At 36.3% G+C, this 19,336-nt stretch overlaps 1 protein-coding gene across 1 annotated transcript; it reads right to left on the reverse strand.

The window, feature by feature from the left end:
- Positions 1-16,864: 16,864 nt before the first annotated feature.
- On the reverse strand, positions 16,865-18,105 carry LOC104238337 (F-box/kelch-repeat protein At3g17530-like). Its single transcript, XM_070149369.1, has 2 exons — positions 17,847-18,105; positions 16,865-17,793 (listed from the first exon to the last, which is right to left on the reverse strand). The coding sequence occupies exons 1-2, from the start codon at positions 18,103-18,105 to the stop codon at positions 16,865-16,867; spliced, it is 1,188 nt and encodes a 395-aa protein (XP_070005470.1).
- Positions 18,106-19,336: the final 1,231 nt, after the last annotated feature.

Below are 19,336 nucleotides of genomic sequence, written 5' to 3' on the forward strand. Positions count from 1 at the left end.
TACCGAAACTTCCCGAACTACATTGACCTGATTCCTTTATAGCCAAGGATATGTAGGAAACCTTTGAAGCAGAGGTTCGGTCAAATCTTTCAAAAAATGCTTCCCACGGAGTATTCGAACGGGCAAAAATCGCTCGTGTCCGCTCACTTTATCTTTGTACGAAAACTCTTCAAGTTTCCGCACAAAGAGGGGCAGCTGTGAGCACGTAATTTTTGCCTCACGCGAATTACTCCAAAAGAATTCTCAAAATTAGGTCCTTTTCTTTAATTATGTGTTATTCTAGGAATTACTGTGCAATTTTCCGGATTGTTTGCATATTTTATGCATTTTAATGCATTGAAAATACAAAAAATATAGCATCTGCATTTAGAATTTAGTTTTACATTCTTACATTAATTAAGTAAATTGTTGTTTTACAAAAATGAAAATTTTCACAAAAAAATAACGTATTTGTGCATTTTAGTGTTTAATGTCAAATTTTGTGATTTTTCTTTTAATTTTAATTTAATTTGGTATTTAATTATTTGTGATAGGTATTATTTAAAGTTAATTAATCTTTTTAAAGTTAATTAGGGTTTTTAAAAAAAATTAATTAGGGTTTTAGTTTTAATTTTTGGAAGAAAAGAAAATGGAAATGATTAAATAAAAGAGGGGCAAAATTTGTTAGGCTATTTCTCATTTTTACCCAGACCCAAGCAAAATCCACCCCAATACCCGCCCCAAATCAGCCCAAAACCCGTTCCCCACGCGGTCCAGCCCCAGTTGAAACCAAACGACGTCGTTCCTCATTAGTGAAGTGATCCAGGCCGTTGATCGTGAATGATCCAACGGCCAAGATCAAATCCCCACCCACTATATATTCCTATAAAACCATACCCCGCCCCCCCAAGCCAAACCCCCCTCACCTCTTCGTCTCCAAACCTCAGAGACCAAATGCATCTGCCACCCTTCACCACCGTGCTCCGCCCACCGGAAATCGCCTCACGGCGGTTCCGGTGGTCCAAACAGCCCCAAAATTACACCACAGCCAACCCACGACGTCCTCTTTCCAAATCCCGAATCAGTTTTCTTTGAATCAGTACCAGACGCTTCGAATCTTAGATCGAAGAATCGAACCAAACCCTAATCCGTTCAATGGCCACCAAACTCACACCTCTTGACCACTAGACCACCCTCGTCCCAAGTCCCTTACTAGTTTTGCGTGAATCAGAGCGGAGTTGGTCGAATCTCAAAACGAAAGAGTGAACCCTAAAGGGAAAGAATTGAGGTCGTGGTCGACTTTAGTCGTGTGTTATCAGTCGAGAACACTCGATTAAGGTCCGTCTCGGCTTCAAACACAAGTAGGAGTTTCAACTAAAACAAATGGGAACTGGGACTGAAATTCTAAGGTATTTATTTTTCTTTACTTTTTCTTTTGTTGTTTCATGGTTTGTCTGATTAAGTTTCGTTATAGTTCTGTCTTTTTCAATTACTTTCCTTTCTTTCTTCTCCATCGGACTTTTTCTTGGTCCAGTTTTCTTCTATCAGTCAACATATGGTTAAATAGTTTCGTCGATTAATCCGGTTTAATTGTAGTTCAGTAGTTCTGGTCAAATCGTTTGCTGTTATGCCAAATTGTTTCATTTTTATCTGATGTTTGGTCCCCTACTCTGTGACATAACTTGGCGGATGAATTTAGTTGTTCATTCAATGTATTTACAGTTTCATCTACTCGTATTTAGGTTTAGTGTAGAATTGTGTTAGTCTATTCCCTGAATCCTTAAACCCTTCATCTTGATTGCAGTACTGTTCGTTCTGATCTGAGTTCAATTGTTGTGTGAGTTTAGTGGTTTGAATCTGACTGTGGTTCTATTTGAGTTTGGAGTCCGATGGAATTGAACTTGTGGTTAAATTCAGCTTTAGTTAATCAGTGATTAGGTTTCTTCTTTAAGAATTGGTTATAGCTGAAAGATATAGCACAGATTAAAGGGGGTTAAGTTAGGATAGTAATCACAGGAGTTCCAGGGGGTAATTTGGAAATTGAAAACTTGAAGAAATGGGTAGTTTGAGTGTTCTGTCCACTAAGTACTAATGTACCATTAAAATAATGCATTTGTTTAATAATTAGTGGGGAACACAACATATTGGTATGGGGGATAATGATAAAAAGTTAAAGGGGCGCACATGGGAGGGAATAAACAGGCTGAAAAGTGCGAAATTTGAATAAAAAAAGAGTTTAAACATTGGACTTTAAAAGGGGAATACCTAAGAGAAGAAAAAAGGAGATCAGTTTTTTGGGTCAGTGTTAGAGAAATAGAGAGAGTTCTTAGGAGTTTCACCAGTCTTGAAGAAATCAGCTGGTGAGAAAATATTTTAAGCCAGTTCTTCTTTAAGCAATCTGAGAGTTTGAAAACACTTAAAATATCTTTGAGTTCATTTGGTTTGTTTGGGTACTCCTGTGGGTCAATCATTTGGTTTCTGTTTGGTTTTTGGGTCATTGAATCATTCCTGGGTTGAAGAATAGCTGTGTTGTGGCTGTGTGAAATTCCTAATAGCTGTTGACTGCCCTGCTGAGTTAACTGCTTCTACTTCCTGTTGATTTCTGATTTTCAGGTACACAATTTGAACTCAACTTGATGTAACTGCAGATTTGAATGAAATGAAACCATATTTCCAGAGCCATGCTCGTTTGGAATGCATATGGCTGTATTTGATCATCTGTTGAGTAGTATACATATTTAGTTCATGTAATTTGTATTGTATTAAGGACTGTATAATTAGAACCATTTCTGAACTACTTAGACCAGCTGATTCATACTGGACCGTATTTGGACTGTGAGTATTTGGTTTTCTCAGACTTGTGTGAAATACTCTTAGCTAAGCATTCAGTTATACTTATGTTCAGTAGAGCAATGTCTTAACTAGCTAAGGTTAACTCCAGTGGTCATTTCAGGTTGCTTCATGAAGTTATTCTAGTAAGTAATATAGTTGCAGTAAAGTCATTTTAAGAAGCTATTTCAGTAGTAGTTAAGTTTGATTAAAATACTAGCTGAGTATACTAGGGAACATAAAGGATATAAATAGCCAAACTATGTAATCAGGGTGGTAGTTCATATACTTGAGGTTACCTCATGAGCATTTTACTCAATCCAGTCTTTGCGTTTAATCTTGTCTGGGGTACGAATTATTAAAAGTGGAAACTAAAATTCCAGCAAGTGTTTAGTCTTGTTTAAATTGGAGTTGTGGTTCATTTTGTCGAAAAGGGGCTGAGAGCCTATATTTAGGCGGTTTGGGCTTCAACGTCTGAACAAGGTGGCCCAGGTCCTGTTTCACATTAAATTCATTTGGACCTGGGCCCAGGCCTGTGAATGGCCTGCCCTTGTGCTTATTTGGGTCTTAATTTTTTAAAACAGGTTTCTTAAGTCATGTTAATTAATTAGACCCTTTTGCTTTATTTTAGAGAGACAAGTAAAATTAAAAAATAAAAAAAATCACTCTAGCTTTTAGGTTTGCCTTTTGAATGATAAAAATGAAATGAGCCTCTCTAAACAAACAAATAAATTATGGGGCCCTCATTAAATGTATATATAAAAATACTTAGATTTCGGGATGGGACGTTTAGCGAATTTCACGGTTTTTCCCCAAAGTAATAACGCGCTAGTCTCTTTAGGCGCGTATTTTAAATGTTACCTTCCTAAACTCGGGTGAGCATTTATGTGACCCAATCCGAATCTCAACAATGTTAAAATATGTCAAAAACCACGTGTGCATTTATGTGACATGGTTCAAGACTTGTTTTAATGACGTTGCAATTTTCCTTTAAAAATAAATAAAAAGCGGTTGAAGTTAAAATTTGCATATAGGTTCAACATGTATTAAAATCAGATAAATAAGTTGAATATGACAGTTGAGCGACCGTGCTAGAACCACGGAACTCGGGAATGCCTAACACATTCTCCCGGATTAACAGAATTTCTTATTCAGATTTCTGGTTCGCGGACTGTAATACAGAGTCAATCTTTTTCTCGATTCGAGATTCAACCGGTGACTTGGGACACCATAAATCTCCCAAGTGGCGACTCTGAATTAAATAATAAATCCCGTTTCGATTGTCCTTTAATTGAAAAAACTCCCCTTACGCCCTTGCGGGTGTAAGAAAAAGGAGGTGTGACAATGTGCTCAATTGCTCCTAAATCTATGATCCATGAGTTGCCATTGTTAGAATTAGAAACTGAATAACAAGTTTGGAGAATTGGTAAATAATATACCAGTAGCTAAATTTGCATTAAATTCTTGAGTAACTCCCTGTCCTGTTTGTATTTGATTCATAAAACTGACCAATTGGTCTGATGAAATTTTTTGAGAAAATTGAGGCCCTTCTACCATATTGCTATGAACTCCCCATGTATCCTTTACAGTAGTAGCTGAGTTTCCCTTTGCAACATTTTGACCCCTCTTGTTCTTAGTAAATTTGAAATCAGCAGGGAAACCCACAAGTCTATAGCAATTTTCAATATTGTGGTTAGCCATTTTACAGTAAGAACATATCTGTCCATTTTTCTTTCCTTTATAGCCAGGGTTTCCTTTGTAGGAATTGTTTTCAATTTTCTGCTGAGTGTTAAATTGAGACCCTATAGAATTTTGATGGGTCTGAGATATTGGTTTCTCACCATAAAAGAAGCACCATCTGTTGAAAATTGAGAAGTCACATGAATTTCTCTTTGATTTTCATCTTGGATGAGAAGAGAGTATGCTTAATTGACTGAGGGCAGTGGTTTAATCATGAATATGTTACTTCTAGCATGTTCATAGGTCTCATTCAATCCTATAAGGAATTGAATGAGCCTCTCATCTTCCTTAAACTGTTGCATTTTCTTCCTACTACAACAATTACAGTTGCAAGAGCATTACATATTAGTGTCAAGAGTATCTAATTCATCCCATAATCGTTTTATTTTAGTGAAAGAACTAGCAATATGAGCCGATCCCTGAACTAAATCAGCTAGTTCCTTTTGCAGGTGGTATAGCTTGGCTCTAGTAGGCTGGCCAAACCAATGCTCCAGATCCAACCAAAGATCCTTAGCTATTTTGAATAAAGGACAATGTCAGTAATGACCTTATGAGAGAATTCAACAGTTAGGATGTGACCATGTGATTACATCTGCTCCAAGTTTAGTAAGTAGGATCAGTAGGAGCTGGCATGGGATATGATCCATCAGTAAATCCTAATTTGTTCTTAGTTGAAAGTGAGATCAAGATGGATCTACTCCATCCAGCATAACCATGGCCATCAAATGGTGTGCTTACAAGTATCATCCCTGGTGCATCAGATGCATGAAAAAATAGGGATGAGTGGAATCAATGGTGTTTCCATTGCATGTTGCTATTGATGAAGAGGTATAATTGATAGGGGTTTTAGTGACATTGGAAGAAGGAGACATGCTTGAATCAGAAAATTGGAAAGAAGAGCTATTGCTCGGATACCATGTAGTAAATTAAAGAAGAGAATTGCGAAATTTTCTGTATATTTATGAATGAATTCATTGTACAATAGGACTGTGTATTTATACAAATATATCACTAGTAAAGAAAATTAGAAATAAAAGAATAATCTATCAATTGTGTACAATTGTCATATTTCTATTAACCTAATTGTAACAATGTAACTAACTAATATTCCTTCCACGTGTGAACTTTTATGTGCATGTGAAAATGATCTAGAATGTGACAATGTTTTGAATGGTCCAAATTAGATCCATCATGATTGTGTTCGTCGGCTGAGATGATGCCATGTGGCCTTTCAGAACAAAGACTAAGACCACGTCTTAGCATTGTTTTGTCTGAAATCTTCTCATCTTCGACCTTCAGTCTTCTCTTCTCTTCTTCTTCATCGATTCTTTTTTGAGAGGTAATATGGTAAGGTTGAGATCGATTCTTTCCGACATAAATGTTGTTTAGATATAAGAAAGACTTGAGACTGGTTTACTAGAATATGCAACATACCAGCGTCTTCTATTTTTCAAGGAAGATTTATTTTGAAAACCTAGAATATTATCTTCAAGCTTAAAAGGGTAATTATGGAATATTATTGAAAAATGTCATTTTCACTAAAAAACAATATCATAATAAGAGATAAAACTAACTTGAACAGAAGTTTTTGAAATTATCAATGATATTCAACTATTTCAAAATAACCTAATTTATTGATTTGATTTAAATATCGCGTGCTCGTAAGTTTTTACCTTCTTTTATAGCTTCATCCCCCCTCCCCCCCATCCCATTTTTCAGAATTCTGTCCAAATATCTTCTCTCTGTCCCCTTTTCCTCTTTATTTAGCTTTTCCCATCTTTTCCGATTACCCCCTTTTCTTCGCTTTCATGTCCTTCTATCTTTATTTTCTGAATTCCTTTATTGTAATGAGTTTTGTCTCTCATCCTCTCAATTAAAGTATCTCTGTTTAATATTTTTTTATTTAATTTTAGATTGTTAAAATAATCATCATTTTACTCTTTATTACTGTGATTGAAACTGATCTATATATGATTCCCCTGTTGAAAAGAAGATAGGATTATTATTTTAGGAACTTTAGTATCGTACATGCTTTTCTAATAAATTTGTGGATAGATTCGAATTTTAGTAATTCTCCTTTCCATTCACATTTGAGTTTACTAAAAGTGCATCCAATTATCAAGAGAATAAGGTATATCAACAATGGTGGTGGTGATGTGAAGAAGAGGGGTTGGTTTGGAAGGTGGGGTGGTAGGGGTGCAAGTTGTCCATCGTTGGAATTCTGTGTTGTTGGGAATATGGGCTAGACGAGACCTTCTTCTGGCTGAGAATGGAAGTCTTGACATTTTATTCTTGTGAATGATTTAATAAAGTAGTGGTATATTAGGCAGGGTAGCCTTAATAGAGTTAATGATCTCTATTGAGATTTCTTTCTGCCCAGGGGATTATTGGTTTGGCGTGTGGGAATTAATAAGAGCATCAATCCTCATTTGCATACAATTTGGAAGTATTAGAGATGCAGAGGGGTGTGGATGAATTGGTAGGGGTATTTTGTTGAGAAGAATTAAGATTAGAGGCTGCTGGTTGATTAGTATTCATTTTTTTGAGTAATTTTTATCTAATGATTGGGGTGAAAATTCCAAGGCTGTGTTATCTTTGTCCACGTGTAAGTTGTTGTTGTTCCCCATTTGCATACATTGAGTGAAAGAGATTGTGGCTGGATTTATTGTGGTATTGTTATCACAAATCCTGGGCATACTTTCTGAAAGGTTAAATTTGTTGGTTGATTGAATACCAACATTGGAGGAGGGGAGAATTAACTTTACTATCAGTAGATTGCCTGAAACTAGTGTCAGGAATGGAAGGAGTAACTGATTTTTTTTCACATATTTGAACTTTAGGGAATTAGAGGACTTACCTGTATCCACAACAAATATTTTAGACTTCATACCTGGATTGGGTACCTTTATTGGAGGGGTTACTTTCGGATTGGTTGCTTTGTTCCTGGAGAAAGAAACAGTAACCCAATCACTTTGTGCATTTTGTCGTGTGTTAGTGTCTTCAGCATCTAGCTACTTCTTGGAATTTGAAGGTTGTAAAGTTACTGGACATTTGGATTGGCTATGTCCTAACCTACCACAGTTCTTGCATAAGAAATTGTCCCCTTCGTAGTGGATTTATTGTTTGTAATTACCAATGTAATCACAAGGCTTAATTGGTACTTCTATCGAAACTTCCATGCATAATCTAGAATAACGACCTCTTAGGGATGTGCATGCATCAATCCTAAGCAATTTACCAATTGTGTTTCCAATCTTTTGTAAAATTATTGAGTCATAAAATTATGTTGGAAGTTGGAATAGACGAACCCATACTGCTGATTTTAATTGTTTGGCTTCACTGGTCACAAATTGGGATTCCCATTTTTGCACTGAAAGATGAAAACCGTTAATAAACCAAGGACCGTTACTCAAGGATCTAGATATATTTTCTTCCTTATTGAACTTGACTATAACATAGTCTGCCCCAAAGTCCATTAGGTTGAAGTTTTCAGTAGGCTTCCACAATTGATATATTTTCCTTTTGAGATATTGGTGGAGGGTTCTTTTCACCATGAGCTTAATTATGACAGAGTATTTCCAAGGTTGATAAATCCTTTGGAGATCATCCACTGATAGTGGGACGTTTAAGCTTTCACAAATATTTTGATTTCCTTGAGAGCAATTTTTTATTTTAGGTAAATCTTGTGCTGGACAATCAAGAAGGATGGGGTGAGCGTGAGGAATTACTAACTCCATGAGGACATGGGAGATTTGTTCGTTTATATAGTCCAGTAGGAATATATCCTTAAGTAATGTAGTGGAGGGTTGCAAAGCATTGATTGTGATAGTAGATGATGAATTATTACCTCTATGATCTTGGTTGATGTCAGGTGGTTTTGGAGAGATTTGGAGGGCTTGATTGGTGGGGTGTGGGAGGTTGTTCATGATTACTTAGTAGATGAAGGTGGCAAAGAGTAGTGAGAAGGTAGACCTTCTCACTCTAGAATGCAATGGCCGGTCACTAACTTCTTGTATTGGACTATTACTTTCTCAAAGCAATTTTCTTCTCAAAAATAACTCTTGGTTGGAGGTACATATTCTGAGTCATGCAATAACATTCAACCTACAAATCAACGGGCAGGAAATGGTGATTATCTATCCTGGTTAATATTAGAGGGAATGCACATTGCAATGAACAAGTACACCAATCAAGCTTGGATCAACAACATTCTCCATACCCTAGCTCCCAATATGAACCACACGTTGATTCAAGCCATGCAGGAATAGTGGAATCTACCACAAACTCCAAACCAATTCATCAATCTCCCCATGAATCTCCCATTCTTTCCTCTAGAGGAGAACAGGAATATCAACACCATTTTCATGCAAGGAATCACCATGCAAATCAGGAGCAATACAATCCACTCCACATGTCTCCAGTTGCTCCAGTCAACATGGAACCTAACCCCCAACTCAATGTGCCAGAACAAAACATGAAACCAGTTCAACATCCAGTAGAGGGAGAAGAAGACCCCTTCAACAAGGAACTCAACTGAGTGTGAAATTTTTAAGCCTAAACGAGGTAAAAATACTACTCTTTCTAGAACTGTGGAGCAAGAAATATATATTTAGCTACCCCAGCACAATATACAAGTGTTCAATGCACATTCGTCCACCACAAGATCCCACAGTAGGAAAACAAGCAGTAATCCTTATTCCCTCAAGGAGGAGGAGCCACAACACAGTGGAGAGGGAGTCCAGTGTCAACCATCATCAAGCACCTCAAATGAATAGAGCCACTACCATTATCTTCTGGAACGTTAGAGGTGCTAACAATAATGATTTTTGTAGAAACTTCAGGAAGTTAATCGATACTCATAGGCCTTGTATGGTGGCTCTACTAGAAAAAAGGATGATGGTGCATTGTCCTCTACTAAATGAGTTCAATTTTTCTGAACTCATAGAAGTGTCATCGGAGGGATATGCTGGAGGCATGGCCATCCTCTACAACCATGATATAGTGATGGTTGAACACTTCACTAGAAGAGGTCAGGAAATCCATGCACTCATAGAGGTACGCCCCTTTAAATCAAAATGGCTTTTTTCAGCAATTTATGCTAGTAAAAAACTCACAATAGAGATATTTTGTAGGAAAATCTTAAATCACTCTCCAATATTCATACGGGCCCTTGGTTGATAGGAGGTGACTTTAACGATATTATTAGTAGTAATGAAAAGATTGGAGGTAGGCCTATGAATTTGTCTAGAGCCAAAAAACTTTGGAACAATATTAATGACTATAACTTGATCGATCTTGGCTTCAAGAGTAGCAAATTTACGTGGTCTAACCATAAAAGAAAGAAAGGGTTAATAATGGCGAGGTTAGATCGTATCTTAGCTAATGAAGATTGGTTACAAAATTTTCCTAACGCTACTGTCACCCATCTCCCTAAAACCTATTCGGGCCATAATCCGATATTAGTTAAACTAAACAATTGTTAAAACCAAATGGGTAAAATCTTTAGACTAGAAAATATTTGGTGTACTCATCCAAATTTTTCTAACATAGTAGCTGTCACGACCCCAAATACCCGGTCGTGATGGCGCTTATCACATTACTAGGCAAGCAAACCCAAACCATTAACCACAACAAGTTCCTTTTATAAAATCATTTTTTAACACAGGTTTAGATACCAAATTTTCATAATAAGTGTTTAAAACACAATTACATACGCAGAATGTCAAATAAACATGAAAACTACACAGCCCTAAATATCTGGTTTCACGAGTCTAGAGCCTCTACTACATAACTGACAGTCTGTTACAATATAAGTCTAGAAAATGCGAAAAAGAACAAGATAAGAAGGAGAAAACAGGGTTGCGGACGTCATGCAGCTACCTTGAAATCTCCGGCAACATCTGGATTAGCTGAGGACCCTCACTCTGTCACTCGGGCACCTAGATCTGCACACAAGGCGAAAGGAGTAACGTAAGTATGCCAACTCAGTAAGTAACTAAAGTAAATAAGGTTCGAAAGCAGTGTCGAGCAGTTAAAAATCATGTAACTGAATAAACAACAGGATAACAGATCAAATTCTTCAGTTTAAAAAACAGTGTCGTCATAAAATCATTGAATTTCAGTTTAAACACTTGAAATCATATACTAAGCAATTTTTCCAACAGAGGCTTATTTTAAAAGAAGAGTGAAATCAGTAAAAATATCATAACTGGGCCCCTCAGGCAAGCTATCACTCAAAATATGGCCTCTCGGGCAGCCTCTCAGTCACTCGTGACTCAACTCTCGTCACTCAATACTCACTCTCAACACTCATGCTCATTAATGTCCCATAGTAATAGAAATCATAGTAACAGCTGCGGTGTGCAGCTCGATCCGTAATTTATAGTCGACTATGCTCATTGGGGGTGTACAGACTCCGGAGGGGCTCCTGCAGCCCAAGTGTCATATCACTGCGGCGCGCAGCCCAATTATATATATATATTGATACGGCGTGCAGCCCGATCCAGTATATATATCACTGCGACGTACAACACGATCCATATAAGTATCGCTGCGGCGTGCAGCCCGGTCCATATAAGTATCGCTGCGGCATGCAACCCGATCCATAATATATACATATAATATCCTCACTATTAGGTTCTTAACCTCTCTCAGTCATTAACCTCACAGCCTCTCGGGCACAACAATAGAAATTAGGGAACTCACCCCAAACAGTCCTCACAATTAGAAGTGGAGTGATAAAACCAGTTTTAAACATTTAAACAGGTAAAACATGAATGAGGATATGCTTTCAACAAGTAAAGTAAGGAAAATAGTAAAAATGCCCTTAAAGGTCTCAACAGGTCGGCACAAGGCCCCAAACATGGCATACAACCCATAATATAGTAGAAATAGCTACAGTACGGAATATCATAAGGTTCCGAATCAAATACGCAGCTTAATAGTCGCTATGGGATGGACCAAGTCACAATCTCTACCGGTGCATGCCCACACACTTGTCACCTAGCACGTGCGTCATTGCATTTATCAAAACAAGTCAAACACCAGGGTTTGTACCCTCAGTTCCAGATTTATAATGGTTACTTACCTCAAACCGGTGAAAATACTACTCCACGATGCATTTGCCCTTCGAATCGTCCTCCACTTGCATCGAATCTATCCAAAATCAGAATCACGGCGTCAAAATATGCTAAGGGAACGAAGCCCAAGCGAAAATAATCAAATAATATCAAAAATTCCGAAATTATTAAAACCCGACCCCCGAGCCCACGTCTCAGAATTCGAAATTTTTTACATCAATAGATTCCTCATCTCCTCACGAGTTCATACATATCAAAAGTTCTGAAATCCGACCTCAAATGGTCCTTCAAATCCTCAAGCAAATGTCTAAGTTTCAAAGCCCTAGTTTCTCCAATTTTCACCCTTAATTTTCAAAATTTCTAGCTCTAATCCGTGAAATAATAGCATAGGAACGATTTTTAGGTCGAAATTCCTTACCTCAATGAAGTTCCCTTGAAATCCCTCTTTCAAACGAAGTTAAAATTGGTGAAATAGCTCAAATTCACGAAGGCCACAATTTATACCTTCTGCCCAGACATTTTCGCATCTGCGGCACAATATCCGCTTCTGCGGTACCGCATATGCGGCCACATAATTTTGTTGTTCTTCACTTAACGGATCAAAATCGCACCTGCGCTCAACATTCCGCACATGCGGCTTCGTAGGTATGGTCCCACAACCGCATCTGCGGTTCCTGACAACTCCTCAATAATCCGCTTCTGCTACTCCTCTTCCGCATGTGCGGAGTCGCACCTGCGGTTCCCAAGCCGCAGGTGCAGAAATACTAGAAGAAGCAAGGTTCAGCAGCTGCAACAAGTCTCAAACCTTTCCGTCAACCATCCGAAATCATCCCGAGGCCCCCGAGACCTCAACCAAAGGCACCAACATATCCCAAAACCTTATTCAAACTTGTACCAATCTTCCAAACACCTCAAACAACATCAAATCAATCAAAACACATCAGATTCAAGCATAAGTTTCTATAATCTTCCGAATTCCGCTTTTGATCAAAAACCCATAACCATGTCCGAATGACCTGAAATTTTGCACACACAGCCCAAATGACACAATGGAACTACTGCAACTCTCGGAATTCCATTCCGACCCCTATATCAAAATCTCACCTACCAACCGAAAATCGCCAAAATATCAACTTCGCCAATTCAACCCTAAATCTACTCCGAACCTCTAAAACTCATCCCGATTGCGCTCCTAAGTCTCAAATCACCTCCCGAAGCTAACCAAACCATCGGAAATCACATCCGATCCCTCTAACATATAAGTCAATATCCGGTTGACTTTTCCAACTTAACCTTCCTCAAAAGAGAATAAGTGTCTCAAACCTTACCAAAATCATTCTGAACTCGATCTGACCAACCCGATATCACAAAATACGGATAACAAGGCATAAAGAAGCAGAAATGGGGGGAAACGGAGCGGTAACTCGTGAGACGACTGGTCGGGTCGTCACAGTAGCCACAAAGTGGAGAAATAAAGAATTCTTACAAGCTACTATTTCTTTCACTGATTTTATTAAAAACTGGGAAGAAAGAATTTTGGAAATATTAATCAAAATAAAAAGAAGCTCTTGGCCAGACTGAATGGAATACAAAATTCTCCCCGTTATAACCATAGTCTTTTCCTTCAAGAATTAGAAGAATCTCTCATTAAAGACTTCAACAACATTCTAAAACGTGAAGAAGATTATTGAAAAATTAGATCCTGGATAAATTAGCTTAATGAAAGAGATGCCAACACCATGTTTTACCAAATATTGGCCTCTAATAGAAAGAGACAGTATCATATTATTTTTTTTCAAAAACAAAGAAGGTAATTGGATTGATAATCAACAAGATATTTTAAACCACACCTTCCAACATTTTATATCTATATTCACCACTAGTCAAGAAGTTACACACTGGTCCAACATAATGCACAATCCCTCTAGCTTTGATAACATTGACCTCACAAATTTAGATAAACCCTTATTAGATTGTGAAATTAATACTGCAATATTCTCCTTTAAACCTTTTAAATCTCCAGGACTTGATGGCTTACACCCATTCTTTTACCAAAAATATTGGAATATTTTAGGGAACTTTGTTAGGGATTTCTGTCGCAAAGTGTTTAAAGAAAACACAATCCCTCTAGAGATCAATTCTACCTACCTCTGTCTAATTCCTAAATTTCCTAATGCTAACAACCTCAACAATTTTCGACCAATTAGTCTTTGCAATACCATTTATAAATTAATTACAAAAATTATTGCAAGCAGACTAAAACCATTCCTTGATAGTCTTATAAGCCTACTCGGTCTAGTTTTTAAAAAAAAATAGAAGGGTCAGTGACAATGCCATAATTATCCAAGAACTTATTCATCAATTCAAAAAATACAAAGGAAAATCGGGCAATATGTTGATTAAAATTGACCTAGAAAAAGCTTTTGATAAATTGGAGTGGTCCTTTATATATAGGACACTCCAATACTTCAAATCCCCCCCCCCAAACATCTCCAAATTAATTATGTCCTGTATAACTACTTCCTCAACGGTTGTTATAGTCAATGGAACAAAGACCAATTATTTTTATCCTAGCACGAGAATCAGATAAGGTGACCCTATGTCTCCTTATATATTTGTTTTATGTATGGAAATGCTCTCAAAATATATTTATAACCAAGTGGACATTAGGAAATGGGACTCTATCAACCTTGGCAATAATGGTCCTCCTTTATCTTATCTCTTCTTTGCAGATGACTTAGTTCTAATTGGTAAAGCTAATACCAAAACTAGCTCCTCCATTCATGAAGGCCTTAAGTACTTTTGTGAATTATCTCGCCAATCCATTAATTTCATTAAGTCTAGAATTATTTTTTTCAAAAATTGTAGCAAAACCACTAGTGCAAATATTTCCCTACTCCTTGGCATAAAAATTTATAAATCCTTTGGTAAGTATCTAAGATTTCCTATTATTTATAATAATCCCAATCACAAAGACCACCAGCATATCGTTGATAAAATGAGATCCAAACTAGCTGGTTGGAAATCTGACAAATTAAACTTAGTCGGTAGGGCAACTTTGATCTCCTCACCCCTATCTAGTCAACCAGCATATTACATACAATACACAGTGTTACCAGCCAAGACCATTAAAAAAATAGATCAAATACAAAGGAATATCCTTTGGGGAACAAATGACCCAAAAAGGAAACTTCATCTTGAAAATTGGGATTTGGTAACTCAAACTAAGGTTCAAGGAGGATTAGGGCTTATAAAGGCTAAAACAAAGAACTTATCTCTTTTAGCTAGCCTTGCTTGGAGATTAACCAATAATCCTACTAATTTATGTGCCATTACTCTTCTAAAAAATTATTCCCACGAACCTAGTGAAAATAGCTCTTTCATTTGAAAAAGTATCATCAAAGGATGGAGAATTTGCCAACACGGAATGTCTTGGTCTACCCATAACTCCTCCTTACTCAATATATGAGAAAACAAATGGATTCCCAACTCAAACAAGCTCAGAACCTATGTGATAGATCCCTTAACTAAAAAAGAAAATTCTATCAAAATTTGTGACCTTAGATCTAATAACAAGTGGAACCTTAATGATAATTCTTTTTACATCCCACCAAAAATAAGAGAAAATATACTCTCCACTTTCATCCCCATAGAAAGTAAGAAGGATACTCTTATATGGGACCTCAAGATAATGGCACCTTTACAACTAAATCATGTTACGAACTTATAGAAGGTAACATGCCCTCTGAAATAGACTTTAAATGGATATGAAACTTGTAATGCCCTAACAAAAGTAAATACTTCTTATGGCTATGTAGCCACAATAAGTTATCGAGTAGGAGCTATTTATCACGCATAGGCATAAACATAGACGAACAATGCACGATATGTAGGAGAGAGCCTGAAACTATTTGTCACATCTTTATTTCTTGCCCTTTAGTACAATCACTATGGAGGCATTTGGGCATTAATACTTGTTATTTCCTACCTAGTAAAACCAATTGGCTCCTTTATTTCATAGAAAAAAGCCCTCACATTCCTCATAAACACCGTTTTTGGAATTCCTTATTCCTTTTCACAATTTGGAATATTTGGTTAACAAGAAATAATAATATAAACAACACCTCCAACGAAGTTTCTCTTAAATGGATCATGAATTAATCCATTGAGTATAATCTCTTAACAGAACGCGAGGCATAGGTGGAGTTTTTAGAAATCAAAATGGAAACTGAATCTTAAGATTCAACTCCAAAATAATCTCTAAAGCCCTTATCCACTCAGAACTCATGGCACTCTATCAAGGTCTTTGCATTGCCAAAGACAGAAAACTATTTCCTTTGGAGATAGAAACTAATACTACACAGGTAATCTCCTTTATCAAAGAAGGATGTAAAACATATGACACTCTTATCAATTCATGCAGGTTGCTTCTCGCATAAATGGACATGGTGGTGATGCACCATAATTTCAGACTAGGGAGTGAAGTAGCTAACATTTTGGCAAAGAAGCAGGAACTCTTTCAATAAAGTTAATCTTTTATTGTTACCTCCACCTTTTGTTATGACCAGGATGCTAGCAGACAAGGGTGGACAAGCTTTTGTAAAAACTGTTTCTATTATACTACTTGTAGTAAACTAGCAAGGATTGGTAATCAGCATGCTATGCATAGGTTATCATCAACTAATGATCCTCAGGATCATAACCACTGTAATACCTAGTTCCATTTGATGTTATGAAATAAATGTCCTTTTTGTCAAAAACAAAAAAATTATGTTATTCATTTGAAAATTCCTATGTCATTAGGAAATATAGAAATATTAAAATATTCAAAACTTATAGGATTAGACTGGGCCTGTTGTTGTTGTATATTTCACTTGATTATTTGGATCAGAGCAAATGAAACTCTCATTTTTTTATTTTCTTCTCATAAAGAAAAATAACATTAAAATGTCATCCTCATATTTTCCCTTTAAGAGGTAATGATTTGACTCTAAAGAGGGAGTCCGGGCATATATTATCCCCGAAAGCATAACCTTGTTTGCCTTTTACAGAATTTCCCAATTGTTCAAGAGTAACTACAAAGATAGTTTAACCGAAAAGAATTTGGTACAGATATTGAATATCTATCCACAAGTTTTCGCAGCTCATTCACAGATGACGAAATCATTAAAAATTTGACCTTTTCGAACTTAGTTTGTAACTTACAAGAGGCCTGATACTCACATCTAATGCTTGTTTTAATACTTGGTGAGAAAATATTCAGCATTATCCTTGTCAGTCGGCTTTTCATTCTTTATGGGAACAAGGCTCTCCTTGTAACTAATAGCCCAATTGGAGCCACAACTTAAATCATAGAAATGAAATCCAAGACTTGTAACTTGTTTAACTGTCTGGTCATAAAACACCAACCTGCAAGTTTGTGTAAGTTCAAAAATGAACTTATCATACTCCCATATTCCAATAGGGTAATGCGAAGGTATAGGAGGATTAACTGTATAAGCTTTTATCCAATTATTCTCTCTTATCCTTACCCATATACCATAATTGGCTGTCATAGCCTGAGTAACATCATCACAAGACATGGCTGCAAGAGAACCACCGCGTAACATTAGAGACGCCCAATGTTCGCCTGGAATAGGTGGTCCTGTCATTTCCCCGAACAATTCAGTTGCAAAATCAAATGTCCGAATAAAGTACACATTGTCTTCTTTGCAAAATCTCTGGCTTGTGCTAATCCAATAATAAACTCCATTCATATAAGTACAGTTTTGGGATATACATATTTGACATAAGTGAGTGTGTTCAGGTTCCAAGAATTTCCAGGAATCGTTCTTTGTCGAATAGACAGCAGCATAAACCTTAGGATAAACATCACTTGTCATATCATCCCAAAATGTTCGATGCCATATAACTTTGTAATCTTGATTCACTAAGTCTATACCAATCCCAAGTCTACGATTATTGTCTTCAAAATATTGTTGTACCTCAAAATGTATACGAGGAATAAGCCTGCACTCTTTTGTAGCAGGATTCCACCAAGCAAAACGAACGTTATCTATATAATGTCCTTTCTCCAACAAGAATATGCCATTAATTGGACCATAAATACATCTAAAATCACCAACATCTTCGCAACGATAAATCCTCTGGTTTGTAGGGACACATCCTGCGAATATTTAATTTTCTCGTTGAGTAAGAACATATCGAAAGACCTTTCACCTGGATCTTTGTTGTAGTTAACGCCGAACTTGCAAACCATGAGACGAAGACGATTACTCTCACTATTGAAGTGTTTTTTGATAAAATTTGAGCTTTTGATAAGATCATGCCAACTTTTGCACACACATTTGAATCGAAACAGTGACTTAACAGGTAACCTCAATAAAACATGATCAGTAACAAGTTCCTTTTGTGAGTAGCTCTCGATATTGGTTGTCATTCTGCTCAAATTGTAATCTCCTGTAATATATCCAAACATATTGGTTATCTTGACTGAACATGGCAAAGAACAGAAGCTGGAGGATATATATATATATATATATACTAATGTAAAATTTAAAATTGAGCAACTTTAATTTGTCTTCCCTTAAACTTTTGGTCTAATATTATCCTTGTTACTAGGAAACAGTCTATTCTTAATAATCAACTTCACAATATTGATCTAAAGCAATTGTGACAATACAAAAAAATTGGAAAGAGAATTATTCACACACACTTGCAAGCAAAGCTGATCACTTATAATGCTGAACAATTGTGAAAGAAAATGCTCAATTATTATAATTCACGTTAAAGGAAATAAAACAAAAACTAAATTAAAGAAGGAAAGAGACAGGAAGAAACAAAGGCAAACCATAAGCAATTTACACACTCACAAGGAGGAAAATCCTGAAAACTTTTGAAAAAGTAAAAGCTTAAAAACAAGAGATGAATCAACAACTGGTAATCTAACCTTGTATATGCAGATGAAGAAGAAGTAGTGGTTAATTGTATATATAGAGAAAAAACAAACAAGGAAAAAGAGAGGGCAGTAGTGATGTCACGAATAAATCAAGAAGAAAACAGAGGACTAAAGAGACATAGATAGAGGTAAATGTGTTTCGGACATCTCTGATTTATTAAAAGAAAATAATACGAGTAATATTTTTGTATGTTTAATAAGTAACAGCACAGGAAAACAACCAAATCAGCGTAAAATTTGCTAACAGCCAGTGACTTCTTCCATAACTAAAATAAAAATGATTTCCCTTCATTTCCTTAAAAAAATGGGTAAAAGGATCGACTAACATGTAACGATGATTTATAGTGAATAAACAATTCATAAGACTAACTACTCTTGAGTTACATTATACACATCAAACAAAGTAATTCTTCATTGGATTAACCGTAATGGCGCCTCTCAAGAACGAGGAAATTCGAGTCAAATCTGTTATTATTAAATATTCCCTTCATTCACTTCACTATACTAAAAATATATTTTGACTTTTAATTGTCCATTTTAGCAAATCAAGAGAAAAACAACTTTCTTTTTTCTTGTTTTACCCTTATCATTAACTACTCATTCCCCAAATCATTTTCATTATTATGGATAAAATAGTAAAATGCATACTTTATTTATCTTTTCTTAAAAGAGTGCTTAGTCAAAAGTGAACAATAAAAGTAAAAGGAAGGAGTATTATTTTTGTATACTTGTGTTGCAAGATAAATGAAAG

This window comes from Nicotiana sylvestris, chromosome 6, assembly GCF_000393655.2.
Source record: "Nicotiana sylvestris chromosome 6, ASM39365v2, whole genome shotgun sequence".
Lineage (NCBI taxonomy): Eukaryota > Viridiplantae > Streptophyta > Magnoliopsida > Solanales > Solanaceae > Nicotiana > Nicotiana sylvestris.